The sequence below is a fragment of the Trichosurus vulpecula genome, chromosome 6, assembly GCF_011100635.1.
Source record: "Trichosurus vulpecula isolate mTriVul1 chromosome 6, mTriVul1.pri, whole genome shotgun sequence".
Classification (NCBI taxonomy): domain Eukaryota; kingdom Metazoa; phylum Chordata; class Mammalia; order Diprotodontia; family Phalangeridae; genus Trichosurus; species Trichosurus vulpecula.
Genome location: NC_050578.1, coordinates 138,358,971 through 138,377,335, shown reverse-complemented (window position 1 = coordinate 138,377,335; position 18,365 = coordinate 138,358,971). Strand labels below are relative to the sequence as shown.

The window sequence follows — 18,365 nt, the reverse complement described above, 5'->3', positions numbered from 1 at the left end:
TTCCTCAGTTACCCAGACCCCAGGGATCTCTTTTGTCTCAAACCATGATCTCTGTTTTTCAACCTCAGAGTTGTAGACAAAAGAGTGATCACCATCAATGATAGAAAAGAGAGGTGGAGCACATATGCAGGCCCTTCTACTGCAGCGGGCTTTGCTGCAGCATGAACTTGATTGTTACCCTGTGAAACGGGGTTAGTGCTGCCAGTGTGAGCAGAATGTCAGACGATGGTCAGAACCTTGGGGAGCTGAAGAGCAAAAAGTCAGCATTAGCAATGACCTTATCAGAGTTGGTGAGAGACCCTCACTGTAACCACAGTATTCTGGGGACATGACAGACCCAGAATGTGTAACGGGGGTCTGCGTAGGTGGTCATGCTGTGGTCGGTGGTGAGCTTGAGTGAGAACAACTGGCTTTGCAGCTTGAATGCTGGGATTGGATGGCAGTGAGGCTGCCCCGAGGGTGACATGGTCTGTGACCACTGCTGTGCTAGTGTGTTAGATTTGCCAACTCTAACAAAGGAAGATCTATCAGTATAAAAGATTTGGTCTGAGTTCTGAAGAAGAGTATGGGCAAGGTCATGGGATCATTCAGCCATGTCCATGACAGAAGAGTCATGCAAAAGCTCTCCAGAGGTGGGTAGATTGGGAAGCAGCATTAACAATGGAACAGTGCTAAAGCATGATATTTTCCCTTCCTAAGTGACCTTATATTTAGTGAGTCTTTGATCAGAAAAAGCCCGAGTTTTGTGTCACAACAGAAGAACCTTGACTTCATGGGGACATTGAACCATGAATTGTACGGTTGTATCTGACTCTTCACAGCCCCATGGATCAGCTGTCCATGGGCTTTTCTTGGCAAAGATAAAGGAGTGGATTGCCATTTCCTTCTCCTGTGAATCAAGGTATGTGGTGACATGTGAATGACAAGGTAGTGGTATATGAGGCAATTAGGGTTTGTGACTTGCCCAGGGTCACACAGCTAGGAAGTGTCTGAGGCTGAATTTGAACTCAGGTCTTCCTGATTCTCCTGGCTCCAGGCCCAGTCCTCATCCACTATGTCACCTAGCCGTCTAAACTACTAGAAGGGCCCACAGAGACCAGATCTCTTGCTTTTTCTACCAAAAGGGCAGTGGCAGCAACTGCTTGCTCTTATGGCAACTGAGTCAGGCTGGGCAGAGTAGTATGCCATAGGGTGAGGAGGGTCCAGACGTTTGAGTTAGCACACCAGAAACACCCCCCTTGTGTTTATATGCTAAAAGGAAAGAAAGGTTTACTGTAATCTGGGAGTCCTGGAGCTGATGGCTGCTGATAGGCAAGAAGACATTGTGGTTCAAGGTGCAAGGGCTCTGGAATTTAGTCTTTGGCTAGAGAGACTGAAGGCTTAGCAATCTCACCAAAGGAAGGGATCCACTCTTCACAGTATCTAGCTGCTCCCAAAGTAGCACACAATTGTCTTTTGGTCATGGGAACAGATTGTCGTTGAAGAGCCTGTATGTGCTTCAGGGAAACAGATGGAATGCCATCAGACAAAGTGAAACCAAAACCTTCCCCCTGGGGAAGGCACCACTGAACCTTTGATTTGGAGGTTTTGGGCCCCTCTCATGAAGCTGAAGAGGACAATAGCTGTCGTCTAGGCAATGTGAGGTACAGCTCGTACTGGACCAGAGAGGAGCATTTAAAATAATGGAAGTTAAAATATTTGAGAGGACAGCATGAGGGTTTCTGTGTACTCTTGAAGCGGATGAGTCCATGTCCATTGTAAATTCTTCTAGGTGAACACAGACAGGTACTGAGCTTCTGGATCAGTGGGACTACTAAAGAAAGCTGAAGGGCAGCTAGGTGGTGCAGTGGATGGAGTGCAGGGCCTGGAGTCTGGAAGACCTAAGTTCAAATCTGTCCTTAGACACTAGCTGTGTGACCCTGGGCAAGATACTTCATCCTCTTAGCCTCAGTTTCCTCATTTGTAAAATGAGCTGGAAAGGAAATAGCAAATCACTCCAGTATCTTTGCAAAGAAAACCCCAAATGGGAGGGGCAGAGCCAAGATGGTGGCTGGAAAGCAGGGATTAGTGTGAGCTCCCCGCCGAGTCCCTCTAAAAACCTATAAAAAATGGCTCTGAACCAATTCTAGAACTGTAGAACCCACAAAACAGCAGACATGTGTATATATAACAAAATGTGTGTATATATATATATACATAGAGAGAGGGAGAGAGAGAGAGAGAGAGAGAGGGCACAGGGTGAGTTGAAGATGAAGGGAAGATATCTAAAAGATAAAATCAAATGAAGGGATGAGAGAGGAATATATTGAGAGAGGGAGATAGGGAGAGATAGAATGGGGTGGATTATCTTGCATAAAGGTGGCAAGAGGAAGCAGTTTGGGAATGAGTGAACCTTGCTCTCATCAGATTTGGCCTGAGAAGGGAATACCATACATACTCAATTGGGTATCTTACCCCACAGGAAAGAAGAGGGAAGAAGATAAAAAAGGGGGGGGGTGATGGAGGGGAAGGCAGATGGGGGTGGAGGTAATCAAAAACAAACACTTTCAAAAGGGGACAGGATCAAGGGAGAAAATTCAGTAAAGGGGGATGGGTTGGGAAGGAGCAAAATATAGTTAGTCTTTCACAACATGAGTATTGTGGAAGGGTTATACATAATGATACACATGTGGCCTATGTTGAATTGCTCGACTTCTTAGGGAGGGTGGGTGGGAAGGGAAGAGGGGAGAGAATTTGGAACTCAAAGTTTTAAAAACAGATGTTCAAAAACAAAAAAAAAGTTTTTGCATGCAACTAGAAAATAAGATACACAGGCAATGGGGCGTAGAAATTTATCTTGCCCTACAAGAAAGGAAGGGAAAAGGGGATGGGAGGGGAGTGGGGTGACAGAAGGGAGGGCTGACTGGGGAACAGGGCAACCAGAATATTGCATCTTGCAGTGGGGGGGAGGGTAGAAATGGGGAGAAAATTTCTAATTCAAACTCTTGTGAAAATCAATGCTGAAAACTAAATATATTAAATCAGTAAAAATGAAAAAAAAAAGTGATACAGAAAAAAAAAACCCTGAATGGGGCCATGAAGAGTCAGACATGACTGAAACAACTGAACAGCAAAAAGAAAGCTGAACACAAATCTGTCACTGTAAAACAGGTAGTGTCACAAGGAATGGAAGAGACAACAATGGCTGGGTTTGGAACTGCTGGTTGTCTAGGTGTAGCATAAGCATTAATGGCCTGTAAATCCTGCATAAAGCAACTGACAGGTTAGGCATCAGGACCTGGCTCAGCTTTTTTGACAGGAAGAATAGAAGTGTTACAAGGAATTTACATGGAACAATGAGACCAACATTTAGTTGATCATGGGTGAAATACACTCAGTAGCAGATGGTAGTGGTCTTCCTTGGGTTCTAATGGTGATGGAATAGCAGATTTTAACAATGCTACATCTGAGGATGAGGCAGCCCACAGAGAGTCAGCGACGTCAGAGGGAATACCCAGACCATCCTCAAGGTTTTGAGAGGCATTTGGAACAAAAGGAAAGCAAGTAAGAGGGAGTCCTTAATGAAGCATAATGCAGTGCATCCACTGGGGAGCATGAAATCGTGGCCCTTGGTTTACAGACAAGATCTCAGCCTAACAGATTCTTGGGAGATCCAAGCATGAGTGGAGGACCAGCCGTTACCATACGAGGAGCCAGTTTGGGGGCTTACTGGAGACTCCCAAACCATTTAAAGTCCCTCAGGTTCAGTTAGAGCATGGCTTTCTTATCAAAGTCAAACTAGAAGCTCCAATATCTAATAAGCAATCATATGTTGTATCTCTATCTTTAATAAGAGTAACATGGTGCACCAGTACGAGGAGAAGCAAAGACTGGGATAGCTAGGGAAGGATTTCAGGATTTATGGTCCCTTTCCCACCACCACATCTCCCTCTCCACTGCCTCATGCCTTAGATCTTCCTTGGGCCCTCCCAGGGTTTCCCTTATTCTTTAAGTCTCACTTCTTTCTGCATTCTTTGGCAAAATGTCCCTTTTTGTGACAATAAAAACACTCATGATTTTCTGATGCCTCCTTAGCAAAAGTGACAATTGTGTTTTTGGTTTAGATTTTGCCTTTTATTTGTTTCTTCCTTTGTGTTCATTAGGTAGTGCTTTTAAGCTCACCTGTGCCTTTTTCCATGCCACGTAGGGCAGCTCTTATCATAATACTGCTTTTTCTTTGGCTGGGATTGATTAACAAAGGCAGAATTAATGATACTAATGAGGATGGGGAACCTGTGGCCTCCAGGCTACATGTGTCCCTCCAGGTCCTCAAGTGTGGCCCTTTGACTGAATCCAATTTCACAGAACAAATCCCCTTAATAAAAAAATTTGTTCTGTAAAAGTTGGACTCACTCAAAAGGTTACACCCAAGGACCGAGAAGACCACATGTGGCCTCAAGGCCAAAGGCTCCCCCAACCCCTGTACCTAGCATTTCACGGATTGGGTCTAACTCTTCTTACCTCTTAGCACTTCTACACCGCTCATCATAAAAGTGGTTAGGGATTTCATTTTCCTTTTGAAAAGTTTCTTTGAATTTACTTCAATTTACAGGGCAGCATATGCTTATATTCCCCTTATTAAGGATTCCTAGCTTGTAATAGCCTGGTGTAATCAGCTGGGTTGTTAGAGTTTCATTGTGCCAGTTGGGAAGACCCCCAGAGCTGGCAGGAGTGGTGTGAACTGGGGCATGTCTATTTGCAGCCTCTCTGATGGTAGTTCTTTCCCCAGGGGAGAGCAAGTTTTCCGTTGTCAACCACGTCTCCCCAGGTAGGGTTATGTATCACCTTTAAATATTACCTGAAATTGGGTTATAACAGCCATAGGGTGTTTGTTCATCAAATTTAGGAGTATCTCTTCTCTATGTGGAGAGATCAGTGGGCCTGAAAGGTTGATAGTGTACCATATTTCCCAACTGGGTTGTATCAGTTATAAATATTTCTTGGAGAAGGAAGATGCCCACAACCAGTCCATCTTGTTCAAAAGAAGTTAAATCTCCTACTATGGTAGAAGTTAAAAAGGGAGAGCAGGACAAGCTGGAGTGGGCCCTTTAAGAAACAGAGGGCATGACCCTTTAGACAGCATCCCAGCAAAATGGGGTTGGGGAGGGGTGTCCAATGGCCAATCTCAGTTTCCTTAATATATAATGATAAAAAGTGTTGAGTTAAGGCCAGAATAATTAGCTGAATCCCTTGCAGTTTTAGACCAGCTTTCACACAGTTTAGTAATATACTTTTTGTTATTCCTGGTTGAACTGGGAGTTTCCTCTGGTCCCAAAATATGAGAAATTTCTCTGTTTTCCTTTTTGTTTATAAAATTCTGTTAGACTTATCCGAAACTGAGAGGGGGACGTTGACATTTCCTGCCACTATTGTGTTACCTTGTATGTCTTCTTATAGCTCAGTTAATGGTTCTTTTATGAATTTAGGTGCTAAAGTATTTGGAGCATATAAGGCTAATATTGAATTGGTTTATTGTCTATGGTTCCTTTGAGCATAAAGTAGTTTCTTGTTTGTCTCATTTTCTGTTTTGAATGTTTGTTTTTATTTTGTCTGATAGCATGATTATAGATCTTGTTATTATTAGATTGACTTGATATGTAATACATTTTTTCCCAGCCCCTCATTTTTATTCAGTCTATGTGTTTGTTTTTATTTTTTTGAATTAGAATTGTTTTTATTTATTACTGTTTCAACACCAAAGAGAAATTTCTATACATAAAAACTTGCAAAAATAGAACTGTATATGAAACTAGGAATTCTACATCATACCATTTGCTTTAAATATAATTCTATACTTTCATTTCAAAACAGTTCTGCTTGTCATCTTAGCTGAATTTCCCTTGTGTGAATTTACAAATATTACAATGGCCCTTTAAAACATCATTTTTACTATTATCACGTCAGTAGCTCCCACTGCCTTTCATTAACCTCCCTTTCTTCCTCCCAATTAAAAACGCAAAAAGGCACTGTTACATTGTTGGTGGAGTTGTGAACTGATTGATCCAACCATTCTGGAGAGCAACCTGGAACCATGCCCAAAGGGCTTCTAGGGCACACAAGGGGAAAAGGGACCTGTATGTACAAAAATATTCACAGCATCTCCCTCTGTGGTATTAAAGAATTGGAAATGAAGTGGATGCCCATCAACCGCGGAATGGCTAAACAAGCTGTGGTATATAAATGCAATGGAATACCACTGTGCTACAAGAAATAGGGGAAGACACGGACTTCACAACAACCTGGAAAAACCCACGTAACACAATGCCGAGAGGAGCAGAACCAGGACAACACCGTACACAACCACAGATACGCTGATTCTGTGATGACTAACCTTGATAGACTTGGCTCTTCTCAGCAACACAAGGTACAAAGACAACTCCAAAGGACTCATGATGGAGAGAGCTACCTACATTCAGAAAAAGAACTATGGGGTCTGAATGCAGATTGAGGCAAACTATTTGCTCTCCTTTTTTTTTTTCCTCTTTTGGGTTTTTTGGTTTTGTTTCTTCCCTCTCGTGATTCATTACATTGGTCATAATTCTTCTCTACAACTTGACTATTATGTAAATAAGTTCAATGTGAAGTCATATTTAGAAGATACATCAAATTCCATGCGGTCCTGGAGAGAGGGAGGGGGAGGGGGAGAAGACAATCTGGAACCCAAAGCCACGTGGAGCCGAGTGTTGTAAACCAAAAATAATAAATCTTAATTTAAAAAAAGGACACAGAAAGGAGGGGTGGGGTGGAACAGGGTAGAGAGTTGTAACAAATCCACCAAGTGACCGTGTCTTAAAATGTATGCTTTTTCCATTGTCATCTTTTGTCTGAAGGATTATTTTCAGGTCTTTCTGGAGAGTTGCTTGTCTCAAAAGTTGTTTCTCTTTGCATTGTTGTTGTACCGCTTTAAATTCTTCTGATTCTGCTTATTTCACTTTGCATCAGGCCATACTACCCAGGATTCCATGAAATCACCTCTCATTTCCTTTCTAGATTTCTCTGAACTCATGTGTTTGTGTTCCAAACTTCTTACTCAGCTCAGGTCTTTCCATCAAAAATTCTTCAAAATCTTCTATTGTGTTAAATGTCAATTTTTTCCCATATAGGATTATACTAAGTTTTGCAGGGTAGCTTATTCTTGGTTGCAAGCCCATCTCTTTTGCCTTTCTAAATATTGGATTCCAAGATTTCCTCTCATTTGTGGTTGAAGCTGCTAGGTCTTGTGTGATCCTGACTGTAATTCCTTGGTACTTGAATGGCTTCATTCTGGATTCTTGTAATATTTTCTCTTTGACATGGGAGTTCTGAATTTTGACTATGACATTCCTGGGAGTTTTTATTTGGGGATTTATAAGAGGAGGTGACCTATGGATTCTTTATTTATTCTGCCTCCTGGTTCTAATAAACCTGGGCAATTCTCTTTTATGATTTCTTGAAATACAGTATCCAAGCTTTTTACTATATCAATGTTTTCAGGGAGCCCAATAATTTTTATGTTATCTCTTCTTGACCAGTTTTCCAAGTCAGTTGTTTTTGTTACCAGATATCTTACATTTTCTTCCTCGAGTTTTTCAATCTTTTCACTTTGTTCTAATATTTCTTGCTGTCTTATGGAGTCATTGATTTCTGTTTGATCTATTCTTGTTTTCAAGGACTCCACTTCTTGCATAAGGCCTACCATTTTCTCTTCTAAATTATCTATTCTACTTCCAGTTCTTTCCTCCAGGTCTTTTATTTCATTTTTTATCTCTTCCTTCATTTCTTCTAGGAATTCATGTAGTCCTTGTGAAAAATCCATTTTTTCCTTTGAATCTATGTTTAGAATTGCTTTCTTCTTTTGGAGGATCTCTAGATTTGATACTGGTTGATGTTTTCATCTTTAATGTATTTACCTCTCCAGGTTTAGGTTCTGAATTGAAGCTTTGTACTAGGCCCAGGCTATGATCCCTGGTGGCATAACCAACCAGGCCCAGGCCCCCTCTTATCTTCAGTTCCCTGGGTTCTTGCACAGACTTAAACATCCTGGGTTTAGGCCTCTTTGGATTTTTGAGGTTTACAGCTGAAACCTCAGCACCCTAGCAGTTCCAAACTCTCCACCCCTGGGATTTTGCAAAGGAAAAAGTACTTTTGTGGACTACAGTCTACGTGAACCCCTTGGTTAGACTGGGAGATGTAGACCCTAGTTTTATTTCCAGGCCCCTGTTTTCTGTTGTCTGTGGTTGTTTCTTCTTTTTTTTTTCAGTTGTCAGGTAGAAGAAATCACTTTTAGTTTCTCACTAGATCTCAACTTAGGACTTCATGGATTGGAGTAGATATGCAGCAGGTAGGTGGTCTGCCTTGAGTATCAAAGCCCAGACAGCTGATCCCAGATGCTAACTTGTTGGAAATATTGGAGAGGGAATTCTTGTCCAGAAACGAGCTGGCTTAGATGACCTCTTCAAACTAGGAGACTCTTTAACTACTCAAATTGAGTGACCTCATAAAGTTCCTCTTCTCTCTGATGTCACAGGAAGAATTACTAGTTCCAAATTCAGTTCCCTCAAGGAGTCAGTATGGTGATTTTCTGAGACAAGAAAATGGTCTAACTATAGAAAGACTTGATAAAGCTGGAATTTACCTCATTGCCTCCCTAGACCGGGTAGGTAGGTGTCTCTCTCTGGTATCTCTGCCTCTCCAGAAAGGATTTGCTTCACTCTCTGCCCCCCAACCAACTTCTTTCTCTACCAATGTCCCCTCCTCCAGGCCTGCATTCCCCAATCTCTTTCACCTTTCAGTCCTGGAAAAAGGAACCAGAATCAGATGGGATATGTGTTTGTTTTTAAAGTGTGCTTCTTATAAGCAACAGATTGTGAGGGTTTTTTTTCCTCCTTATCCAATCCATTACTCTTCTTGGATTTTTAATCCATTCACATTGAAAGTTATTAGATTTATGAGGTGGTTTCTATTTTCTATTTGTCTATAATATTTTTTCCCAAACTGAAATTATTCCCTCTTCCCCTGTAAATGTAGCATTCAATCTCTTCGGTTATTTTAGCTTAATCTATCTTAAAGCAACCGTGTTCCTACCTGCTTTCTTCCCCTCATCCTTAAACCGCCCCTCTTGTTTGTTATCACTTTCCCTATTTTGGGAATTTTGTTTTTATTAGTTCCTTTTTCTTGTTTGCTTTTATCTAGTTATTTCTTTTTTTCCCTACTCAGCCAAGTAATCAAGTAGAACTTCCATCATCTCTTCTCCTTCAGCTTGTTTTGATAGTTTAAAACATTTTGCTTTCTGCCCTTTTTTCTGCCAATTCTGGAACAGTGTGTTGTGGTTCTATGTTCTTCTCAAAATCCATGGTGTTCTCTGTATCCTCAGGTATTGATTCATTTTCCTTTGTTTTGCAATATTGTTCATAGATGCCTGAATTATTTTACTTGATCTGGAGGATATTTTCCTTTCTGTTTTTAATGTCTCTCCTGTTGTTTTATCTCCTGATATTTCAGGATCTCTAAATGAGCTTTCTTCCTCCTGAGATCTTTGATAATTTCAGTCTTTTTTCTTTATTTTCCCCCATACTCAGGTTCTTACCTTTGATGGGCTCTTTCCCTCAGACCTAGTGGAAAGCCACAAGACCTCCCCCCGCCCAGCCCCATGCCCCATTTATCCTGCTCCAATTCTCTCTGTTCCTCAGTTCTCCTGCCCAGCTCTATAGAATGCTGTCATACCTTGCTGCCCTAGTCAGCTGAGCATATTTCTGCTGTTTGGGTCTTCAAGTCTATGAGAAGGAGCAGTGAGGGATAGGTTCAGTCTGGTGCAGGAGCCCTGGGTCAGTTTGTGCAGCTCCACTATGGAAGTGTGGAGGGCGGTGAGGAGGCGGGGTGTTCAGTGATGAATGAGGTGAGGCCTTACCCTTCTCTACTGTACCTTGAGTTTTTACCTTATTTAGGTTCTTGGTGTCTTGGACTGTGGAGACCACTGAAATTGCTTAATTTCTGCCTCAGAATTCTTTTTTTAATGGAGATTTGAAAGGTCATGAGGAGTGGAGAAAATAATCTGGTTTTCCATTATGCTGGTCACGTGACCCAGAAGTTACTGCACTGATTCTTTATGGTAGTTGGCATCTTTTCAGTTTATTCACCTTTCTGGCCTTAACTCCTGGATTGGAGCATTTTTTTTTCCAGAGCCAGGTTTTAACCTCCTGGGCGAGGCTTATAAACACCTTTTTAAGTGACTTTCGATAGTTTCTTTTGAGAACTGTTGGAAAACTGTTGCTTAATAATCTGGTGATTTTTGTCACAGAATGACAAATGCATTTTTCAATTTCTTTTTTATTTTTGGATGGCTGTCTTTTATTAGAGATATTTAATCCAAAGATCTCCCCCCCCGCCCCCCAGTTTCTTTTTTATTCTAGATGTATTACTTTTAGTTGTGCAAAAGCTTTTTGTTTCTCTATTCAGACTTCTCTTATAATGTTATCTAAATGATGACTCGTTAGGAATTTTTCCCCATCCATATTTCTGAAAGATATACTCTATTGTTATCCTTTTTTAAATGGAATGACTTTTACATTTATACTGTTGATCTTTTAGGACTTCATGCTATCTGATTTTAGATTCTGGACTTAAAAGACCAGAGATTTTAGTCCTTAATATTCTGGTCTTTAAAAACAAAATTGCTATATTTTCCAGGCAGTTTTGTTGATTAATAAATTTCTTTCTCAGTCACTTATATTTTGGGATTTATTGAATACTAGACTACTAAATATATTTGGTTGTAAATCTTTTCTCCTTAACTGTTTGACTTTTCTGTTTTTTGTCTAATAACATCTGATTTTGATAATTGTTGCTTTATGCCATAACTTGAGATTAAATAATGCCTGCCTTTTCCAACTTAACCTTTTTTCATTATTTCTTTTGATATTATAGATGTTTTGTTCGTTCATATTAATTTTGTTGTTATTTCCTCTATAAGTAACCCATTCAAATTTTGATATAGCATTAAATGTGTAGTTTAACTCTTTACATTTATCTCTCTTGAATTTCATCTTATTAAATTCAGCCCAATGCTCTATCTTGTCACAATCCTTTTTGGATCCTGACTCAGTGGTTCGGTGGGTCAGCTGGCTATTTGAGCTTTGTGTCATCTGCAAAATTGATGAGCATATCTGGGCCTTTATCCAAGTGATTGATAAAACTTTTAAATAGCACAGGGCCAAGCACATGTCCCTGAGCCATTGCACTGTTGCCATGCTGATCCTGAACCATTAACAAATTCTTTCTGAAGGTCTGTCCAACCAGTCCTGGGTCTGTCTAATTGTATTATCATGTATTGCATATTTCTTTTTATCCACAAGAATATTCATGAGTTTGTTTTATCAAAAGCTTTGCTGGAATTCTAAATAAACTACATCCCTGGCATTCCCCTCATTTACTAGTTAAGTAATCCTGTCAGAATAGAAAAGAGGTTACTCTGGCATGTTGTGCTTGCTTTACAATCACCTCTTTCCTCTCTAGGAGTTTGGTAACTGTCTTTAATGATCCACTCTGGACAATATCACTGACCTGTTGTTTTCCACTTTGTTCTTTTTGGAAAATGGGGCGCCTGGCCTTCTCCTCCTTTGCATCTGCTCTTCCAATTCCCGTGATCTTCCTCATACCCCTGCAGGGGCTTCCTGTTCTCTCAGGCCCCAAGGATGTGGCCCATTGGGGCCAGAGAACTAGAACCATCAGGGGCAGCAAGGGACCCTGGCACCATTTCTGCCTCCTCCTTAGCTTGTTCTCTGTCCTTCTCAGAGCGGAGACAGCAGAGGTAGAGTAAGCCCCGCACACCTCAGCTTCTCTCTGTCATCATCATCTGCGCATGCCCCTCTTCTGAGTCTTTGTGATGAAAGCTTTGTAGCTGAAAACGTCGTTGTCATCCTTCTCTCCCCTCCCCAGCCTTGGCTCATTCTGAGCATGAGCATGTCCGATGTTACTTGTGTTTACAGGACTGTCCTCCATCGCTTGGCCTGGCTGCCATCTTCAGCACATTTCTTTTAAACATCTCAGTTGTTTGATGAATTTCCCTGTGCACCTTCATCTCCCCCTTCAGACACATTCCATTTTTCTCCTCACTAGAATGGGCTCCTTTTTTGTCCTTAGAGTTTTCTAATTGAGCATCTCCCATTTGTCCTAGACTGACTTCCTTGAGGCACTGTAGTCCCATGGGATTCAGTGGCATTCCACTTATCTTTGCTCTGCTCCCTTCGAAATCTATTTTTCCAAAGTCTAGGGTTCAGGTCAGACGATACCCATATTTCTTCTCCTCCTTCTTCACAAATGTCTTCCCAGAGTTCCCATGATTTCTACCCTGGCATCCAGTTACAGCTGACAGCTAGTAGCTGACACTTAAATAGCACTTACTGTGCCAGGCACTGTGCTTTACAATTATCCCATTTTTTTTCACAAGAACCCTGGGAAGCAGTGCAGTTATCATCCTAATTTTACAGATGGGGAAACTGAGGCAAACAGAGGTTAAGTGACTTGCCCAGGGTCACACGCTGGTGGAGGCCAGATTTGAACTTAGGTCTTCCTGACTCCAGGCCCAGAGCTCTACCCGCTCTGCACCTAGCTGTCCAGTTACTCCATGTTAGTGAAAATCCTGTCTATAATAGAACTTCCTCTTGTTAGTGCCTCCATCTGTCAAAGGATGTCAAATTATTAGCGGCTCTGTTTCTGGCAAAGAGAAAGCTCCAGCGATGCCTGGATCCTGGAAGTCTCCCTTTACCCTATATCTTGTGTCTTTGCCCCACTTGTGATCTTCCTCCCAAGGTGTTCAGCTCTTTCCTCTTTCTGTCCAGGTAAACTCTAATACACTCTTCGCAAATCACTTCTGTTTGTTCCTCCAGTGACCTTCATCCACACACTGTCCATTATGATTCAGGCCCTCTGGCCCCTGGATTTCATCCCACGGGTATGTTTTCTTAGTGTACAGTGCTTCCCCATGCCTTTCCCCCTTGAGCTTCTCTTGTTTCTTTTCAGTAAAGTATACTCATCAAAGCTACCCTGGATGTGTGACTTGGAAGTAGGTAGTAAGTGGGAGCTGTTAGTTGGCACTGGTTCTTCCCTTGGTGTGGATCTGAGACCTCTTCTTGACCTGGCATACAGCTTTGTTCTTGCGCTGGAAGGCTTTGCATGATACGCTTCTGGCCAGTCTTGGTCCTCAGGATCCATACACTTGTGTGCCTCCCTGGGCTGACCTGGGCTGGAAATAGGACCGACTAATTTTTTTTTTCTTGAATTTCTTGATCAGGACTGAATCTGGTGCACTTTCTGGACAACCTTGTTTATTTTCCCAGCATAGCTGTTGGGTTTGATTCCAGGCTATTCCAGTTTATCAGGAATTTTTTTTCCTTCAAATTGCTACCTGACCAGGAGAATGATGTAAGTGGGGTTCCCTACCCCAGACTTTTGCTTGGGACTCTTTCCTGCAAAGTGGCATCATACAGGGGAGAAGTGTGCCATGAAGTGGGGTTTTCTACACTCAGTGCTTATCTCCAGGGCCTCTCTCCTAAAGGAAGCCTCAGATGTCAGGACTGAACAGGAGAACACAGCCCTGGATGTGCAGGGGTCCCTGGTGAGCCCGTGTGACACCGTTGGACATTACTGAAGACTGGATGAAGGAAAACACTAAGCTCTTTCTACTGTAGCTGTAGACATGGGAGCAGGGAGCCAGGCCTTTTAGGGAGCTATTGAATTTGAGGTCCTTATGTGACGCCTGCCAGGTTGGTATCAGTGATGCCTTCCAGGTTGGTGTTATCGGGTTAATTCCCTTACCTGTTCTATAAGGGATCATTCCAATGTTGGCATCCCTTCATAGTGAGAAAGTTCTGTGTTGGTTCTTCCTAAGGGAGGTATGAAACGTGAGCCTCAAATGTTTTCATCTTTAAACCTCCTTTAATGATATAATTTAATGACAAAAGGTTACAACTTTTAGTGTATTTTTCAAATATTATTGACATGAAGTTTGTTTAATATCATTAGTTAAAACTGGAGCATTAGCGAAGGCTTAGAAATGAAATGCATGATTGCTGTTCCCATCCTAGAGCCCAAATCATGGTTCGTGCTGTGTTCATGATAAGGTGCAAATAAAACTGATGAAGATCCCCAAACTAGGCAAGTTTGAGATGCCAGTTTATATTGTTTTTGATATTTTCTTCCTAGAAGGGAGGCATATCCAGCATGCAAAGATCTCAGAGGCAATTAAGGACACCTTCAATCGTCTAACTGCCAAGCATTTGGAATATTGGAATTGTAGCAGCTCATTGGCTGCTTTTGTAATTGAAAGAGGTAAGTGTGATTGGAAGCTGGAGATTTAAAGGGAAAGACTGAAAGGGTCCTGTCTTATTCTGCCTAATTAAGTCATGGGCTGAACTGTAGCTCAGTGACATGTTGACAGATAAATCCAGGCTTCTGCCCCAGACTGGTGCTTACTGCCCTTTAACTCTGTTCTGCAGATTGAGGCCATGTGGCAGCAGTAGGATTTGTAGTACCACCCCCCAGCATTGCTACCATCACTACCACTGTCATAGTCAGCAACGATGAGGAGGAAAGTGGCATTAAGGCACCAAAAATAGGTCATGAAATAATTTGGCAAATCTTAGACGTTCAGAGGTCTGTAAGACCAAAAGTCTCATACCTTCTAAGAGATCCTGGCCCATAGGTTTTGAGTAGCTGTGGAGCTGATCCAGCTGGGCTCACAGAAAAATGCGAAACTATTTTATAATTCTATTTTCCTCATTTTAAATGAGACAGGAAAAATTTCTGTTTTTAAATGGTTGTAAAGGCCTTGACTTGAATGCTTTCCAGCGTTGTTGGGAAGAGTCTCCATCTTGTGGCCAATTTTGTTCATTTCCTATTTTGGCTTCATTAAAACTCCTAGAAATAGATGAGCCCCAGAAATAATGAAGTATTGGAGTGCAGAATAGGAACGAGGGATTAATTACAGAGATAGACGTATCAGACTTGCTCCCTGTACTCAGAGAGCTTCATGGAGACAAGATACCATGTGAAACACTACCAGGAAGTTAATTGCTAAATTATGTGGCACCGACTTGAATAGTGGTAGAAATTCAGAGGAGGAGGCCTGGAGTACTTAGGGAAGGCTTAACAGAGAAGGTACGTCCAGTTTGGCCTTGAGAGACACCTAAGGCCAGGTGTAGTGTTAAACACCTGTAATCCCAGCTGCTGGAGGGGCTGAGGCTGGAGAATTTCTTGAGAGCAGGGGAGTTCTTAGCTGTAGTGGGTTAATAAGCTGAGGGGATACTTCCATGAAATCTGGCATCAGTATGAGGAGCCCCCAGGCTGCCTGAGGAGGAGTCTGTCAGCCCAGACCAGAAGCTCCTGTGCCAATCAGTAGGTATGGATAGTCAGGGGAGGAAAAGACATTGTTTGAAAAGGGAGAGTAGGGTCAAGGGAAAGCCCTGTTGTGAGGACACGAGGCCTCACTCTAGAGCTGATTGTGCAGCTGGAAGTGGTTAAAAATCAATTAGGGTGAGAGGAACCAGGTGCTGGAAGCTGTCTAGTAGAACGTGAGCTCCTGGACAGTGAGACCCCGTCATTGTAGCCTTTGTGGCCCCAGCTCTTGTGCTATCAAAGGGCCACTGTGCTGGAATTTTGTTTTGGCTTAACAAACAAAACAATTTCATACCTAGCACAGTGACTTGTGTAGGGTTGCACAGATTGTACACATTGGCTCTGCAGAGGCAGGCTTGTGTGCATGTGATGTGTTAGCACTAGGAGCTGGTTTTGGATGGATTACAAGTCTGGTGCTGAAACGGAGAAGCATTGTAAATAGTAAAGGATAAAGAAGATGAAGGTGAAGAGGAGATGGAAGCAGTGTGGAAGGAAGGGTGACCTACTAAGGCCAAGAAAAGGCTTTTCAAGATGTGTCTGGCTTTTTAAAAGAAATTCTGTATTTACCTTTATTTTTTTGGTGTTTTTAAAATTTATTTATTTTTAGTTTTCAACATGCACTTCCGTAAGATTTTGAGTTTCGGATTTTCTCCTTCCTGCCCTCCCCTCTCCCCAGGATGGTGTGCAGTCTGATATAGCCTCCACTTACGTATTCATAGTAAACATATTTTCACATTAGTCACGTTGTAAAGAAGACTTAGATCTAATGGGAGGAACCACGAGAAAGAAGAAGCAGAACAAAACAACAAAAGAAAAGAAGAGCAAACAGTCTGCTTCCATCTGCATTCAGACTCCAGAGTTCTCTTTCTGGGTGTGGATGGCGTTTCCCATCGAGAGTCTCTTGGAGTTGTCTTAGACCCTTGCATTGCTGAGAAGAGCCAAGTTCATTGCAGTCAGTCATCCCACGGTGTGGCTGTTACTGTGTACAGTGTTCTCCTGGTTCTGCTGCCTTCACTCAGCATCAGTTCATTCAAGTCTTTCCAGGTTTTCCCAAAGTCTGTCTGCTCATCATTTTGTACAGCACAGTAGTATTCTGTTACATTCACATGCTGCAGCTTGTTCAGCCATTCCCCAATTGATGGATGGAGGCCTGTGTACGTTTTAAGGGAGAGAAGCTGTTGCCTAACTCTGCCACTTTCAGCAGCATGCTGGATCTGGCAACGGGAAGACCTGGATTCAAATCTTGCCTCAGACACTTCTCATGGGTGACCCTGGGCAAGTCACTTCTGCTGTAATTTCCCTCACCTGTTAAATGGGAAAACTAATCCCTACCTCTTAGAGTAGTTGTGAGGCTCACATGAAATAATGTATATAAATAAAACTCTTAGCAAACCCTGAAGCCCTCCAGAATGTGGGCTTTTCGCTATGACTATTATTAGTAGTAATGATGATACTCATCGTCTGTTGTCACCTCAGTGCTGCCTTTTAGTTATATTGGTGAGGACACAAAAGCCAGGCTCACACAGCTCACTATTCATCTTTTTTGAACAGTTTATTTGACGCATTGTAAATGCGCAGTAGGAAATCTGAAATAATGCATTCAAAATCATGGATCCTTAAAGTGTTTGATGTAAATGTAAGGGAAGAGAGAGTTAAAAATGAGCTTCTCTTGTTGATGTGTCCCTTTTCAGCTGGACAGCATGAAGTCGTAGCCGTGGGCACAGGTGAATACAATTACAGCCAGTGCATCAAGCGGGATGGGCGTGTGCTGCATGACACCCACGCTGTGGTTACTGCCAGGCGCTCTCTGCTCAGGTGAGGCCACGAGTGAGCAAGCTTTGGTGTCCGGGTTGTCGGTGGGTGCTCATTGTCTTTAATGTAACCTGTCGGGCTCCTGCAGGGACTGGGGTGTGGCAGGATGAGTTAGGCTGCCTTTCCTTTTACTTGGGGGCCACCTCAAGACAGAGGTGGCAGAGGGGGCTCATCCCGGCTCCTGCAGTTCAGGGGCTCCTTAGGAACCTGTGAAGGTTTGTAGCTGCCCAAGGACCATCTTTGCAGCTTCTTGGCATAGTCATTTAAAACAACTAATCAGGCGAAGAGGAGCCTTTTGGCTTGTTTTTCGTTTCGATGCTCTTTGAATTGCCTATTTTTGGTTGCTGTTTTTCTTTTTTTTAAATGTCTTGACACTTCATTTTACACTTGTCCTTTTTGGGTTTAAGACCAGATGTGACACATTCATTAAAATCAGCTTATTCTGCCATATTATTTTCTGTTCTAAGCACATATTAGTTTGCCTTCTTGTTATTGCCTTTCAGAAGATTTTCCCAGTAAAAGTGGTTTTTGGAGGGGATATATTTCAGCTATAGATCTGTCTCCTCGTGATGATGTTTTAGTGTCTGAGCCTGACAGGTTGAGCATGGTGGGAGCTGCTCTGTCTAGAGCAGTCTGCCTGTCTGTACCCTCATGGGCATCTGCCTCTGCTGTAAAAGAAAGATCCCTGTGACCTCTGGTGGCAGAGGAGAGAGGCAGACCCTCGGCTCTCCCAGGCAGCTAGTAGGTAGAGGGGCCAGGGGAAGAGGAGCCTGCCCTAAGGAAGGCCATTTTTACAAGAAGGCTTTGGTAGGACAGAGGAGAAAACTGGAACAAGCAGGGGAGGGGGATTTTATGTGGAGAAGAGGCAGGTTGGGAGACAAATGAGCCAGTGGGACTGTGCTGGTTCTGGGGCAGATACAGAGATAAGTGAGCCATGGCACCTGCCTTGTGGACCTTCAAGGGTTAGTGTTATGGGCAATGGGATGCCACGTGTGGACAGAATGAGATAATTACACAGTACTTTGGAAGATCTGAGAAGGGAAAGTCCAAGCCTGCCTGGGGTGGGCTTCATGCAAGGAGCCTTCAGCTGGGCCTTGGAAAGTGTGGATGGGATTTCACCCTAGAGCTACTGAAGGTGAGAGGGG

At 42.5% G+C, this 18,365-nt stretch overlaps 1 protein-coding gene across 1 annotated transcript in view; it reads left to right on the top strand.

Annotated features, from left to right (window-relative positions):
* ADAD1 (adenosine deaminase domain containing 1) overlaps nt 1-18,365 on the top strand; it is a 53,630-nt gene that overhangs the window by 12,301 nt on the left and 22,964 nt on the right. The window contains exons 6-7 of the mRNA XM_036764565.1: nt 14,218-14,343; nt 17,100-17,223. Coding sequence (XP_036620460.1) covers nt 14,218-14,343; nt 17,100-17,223 — 250 coding nt within the window. The remainder of the gene's footprint in view (nt 1-14,217; nt 14,344-17,099; nt 17,224-18,365) is intronic.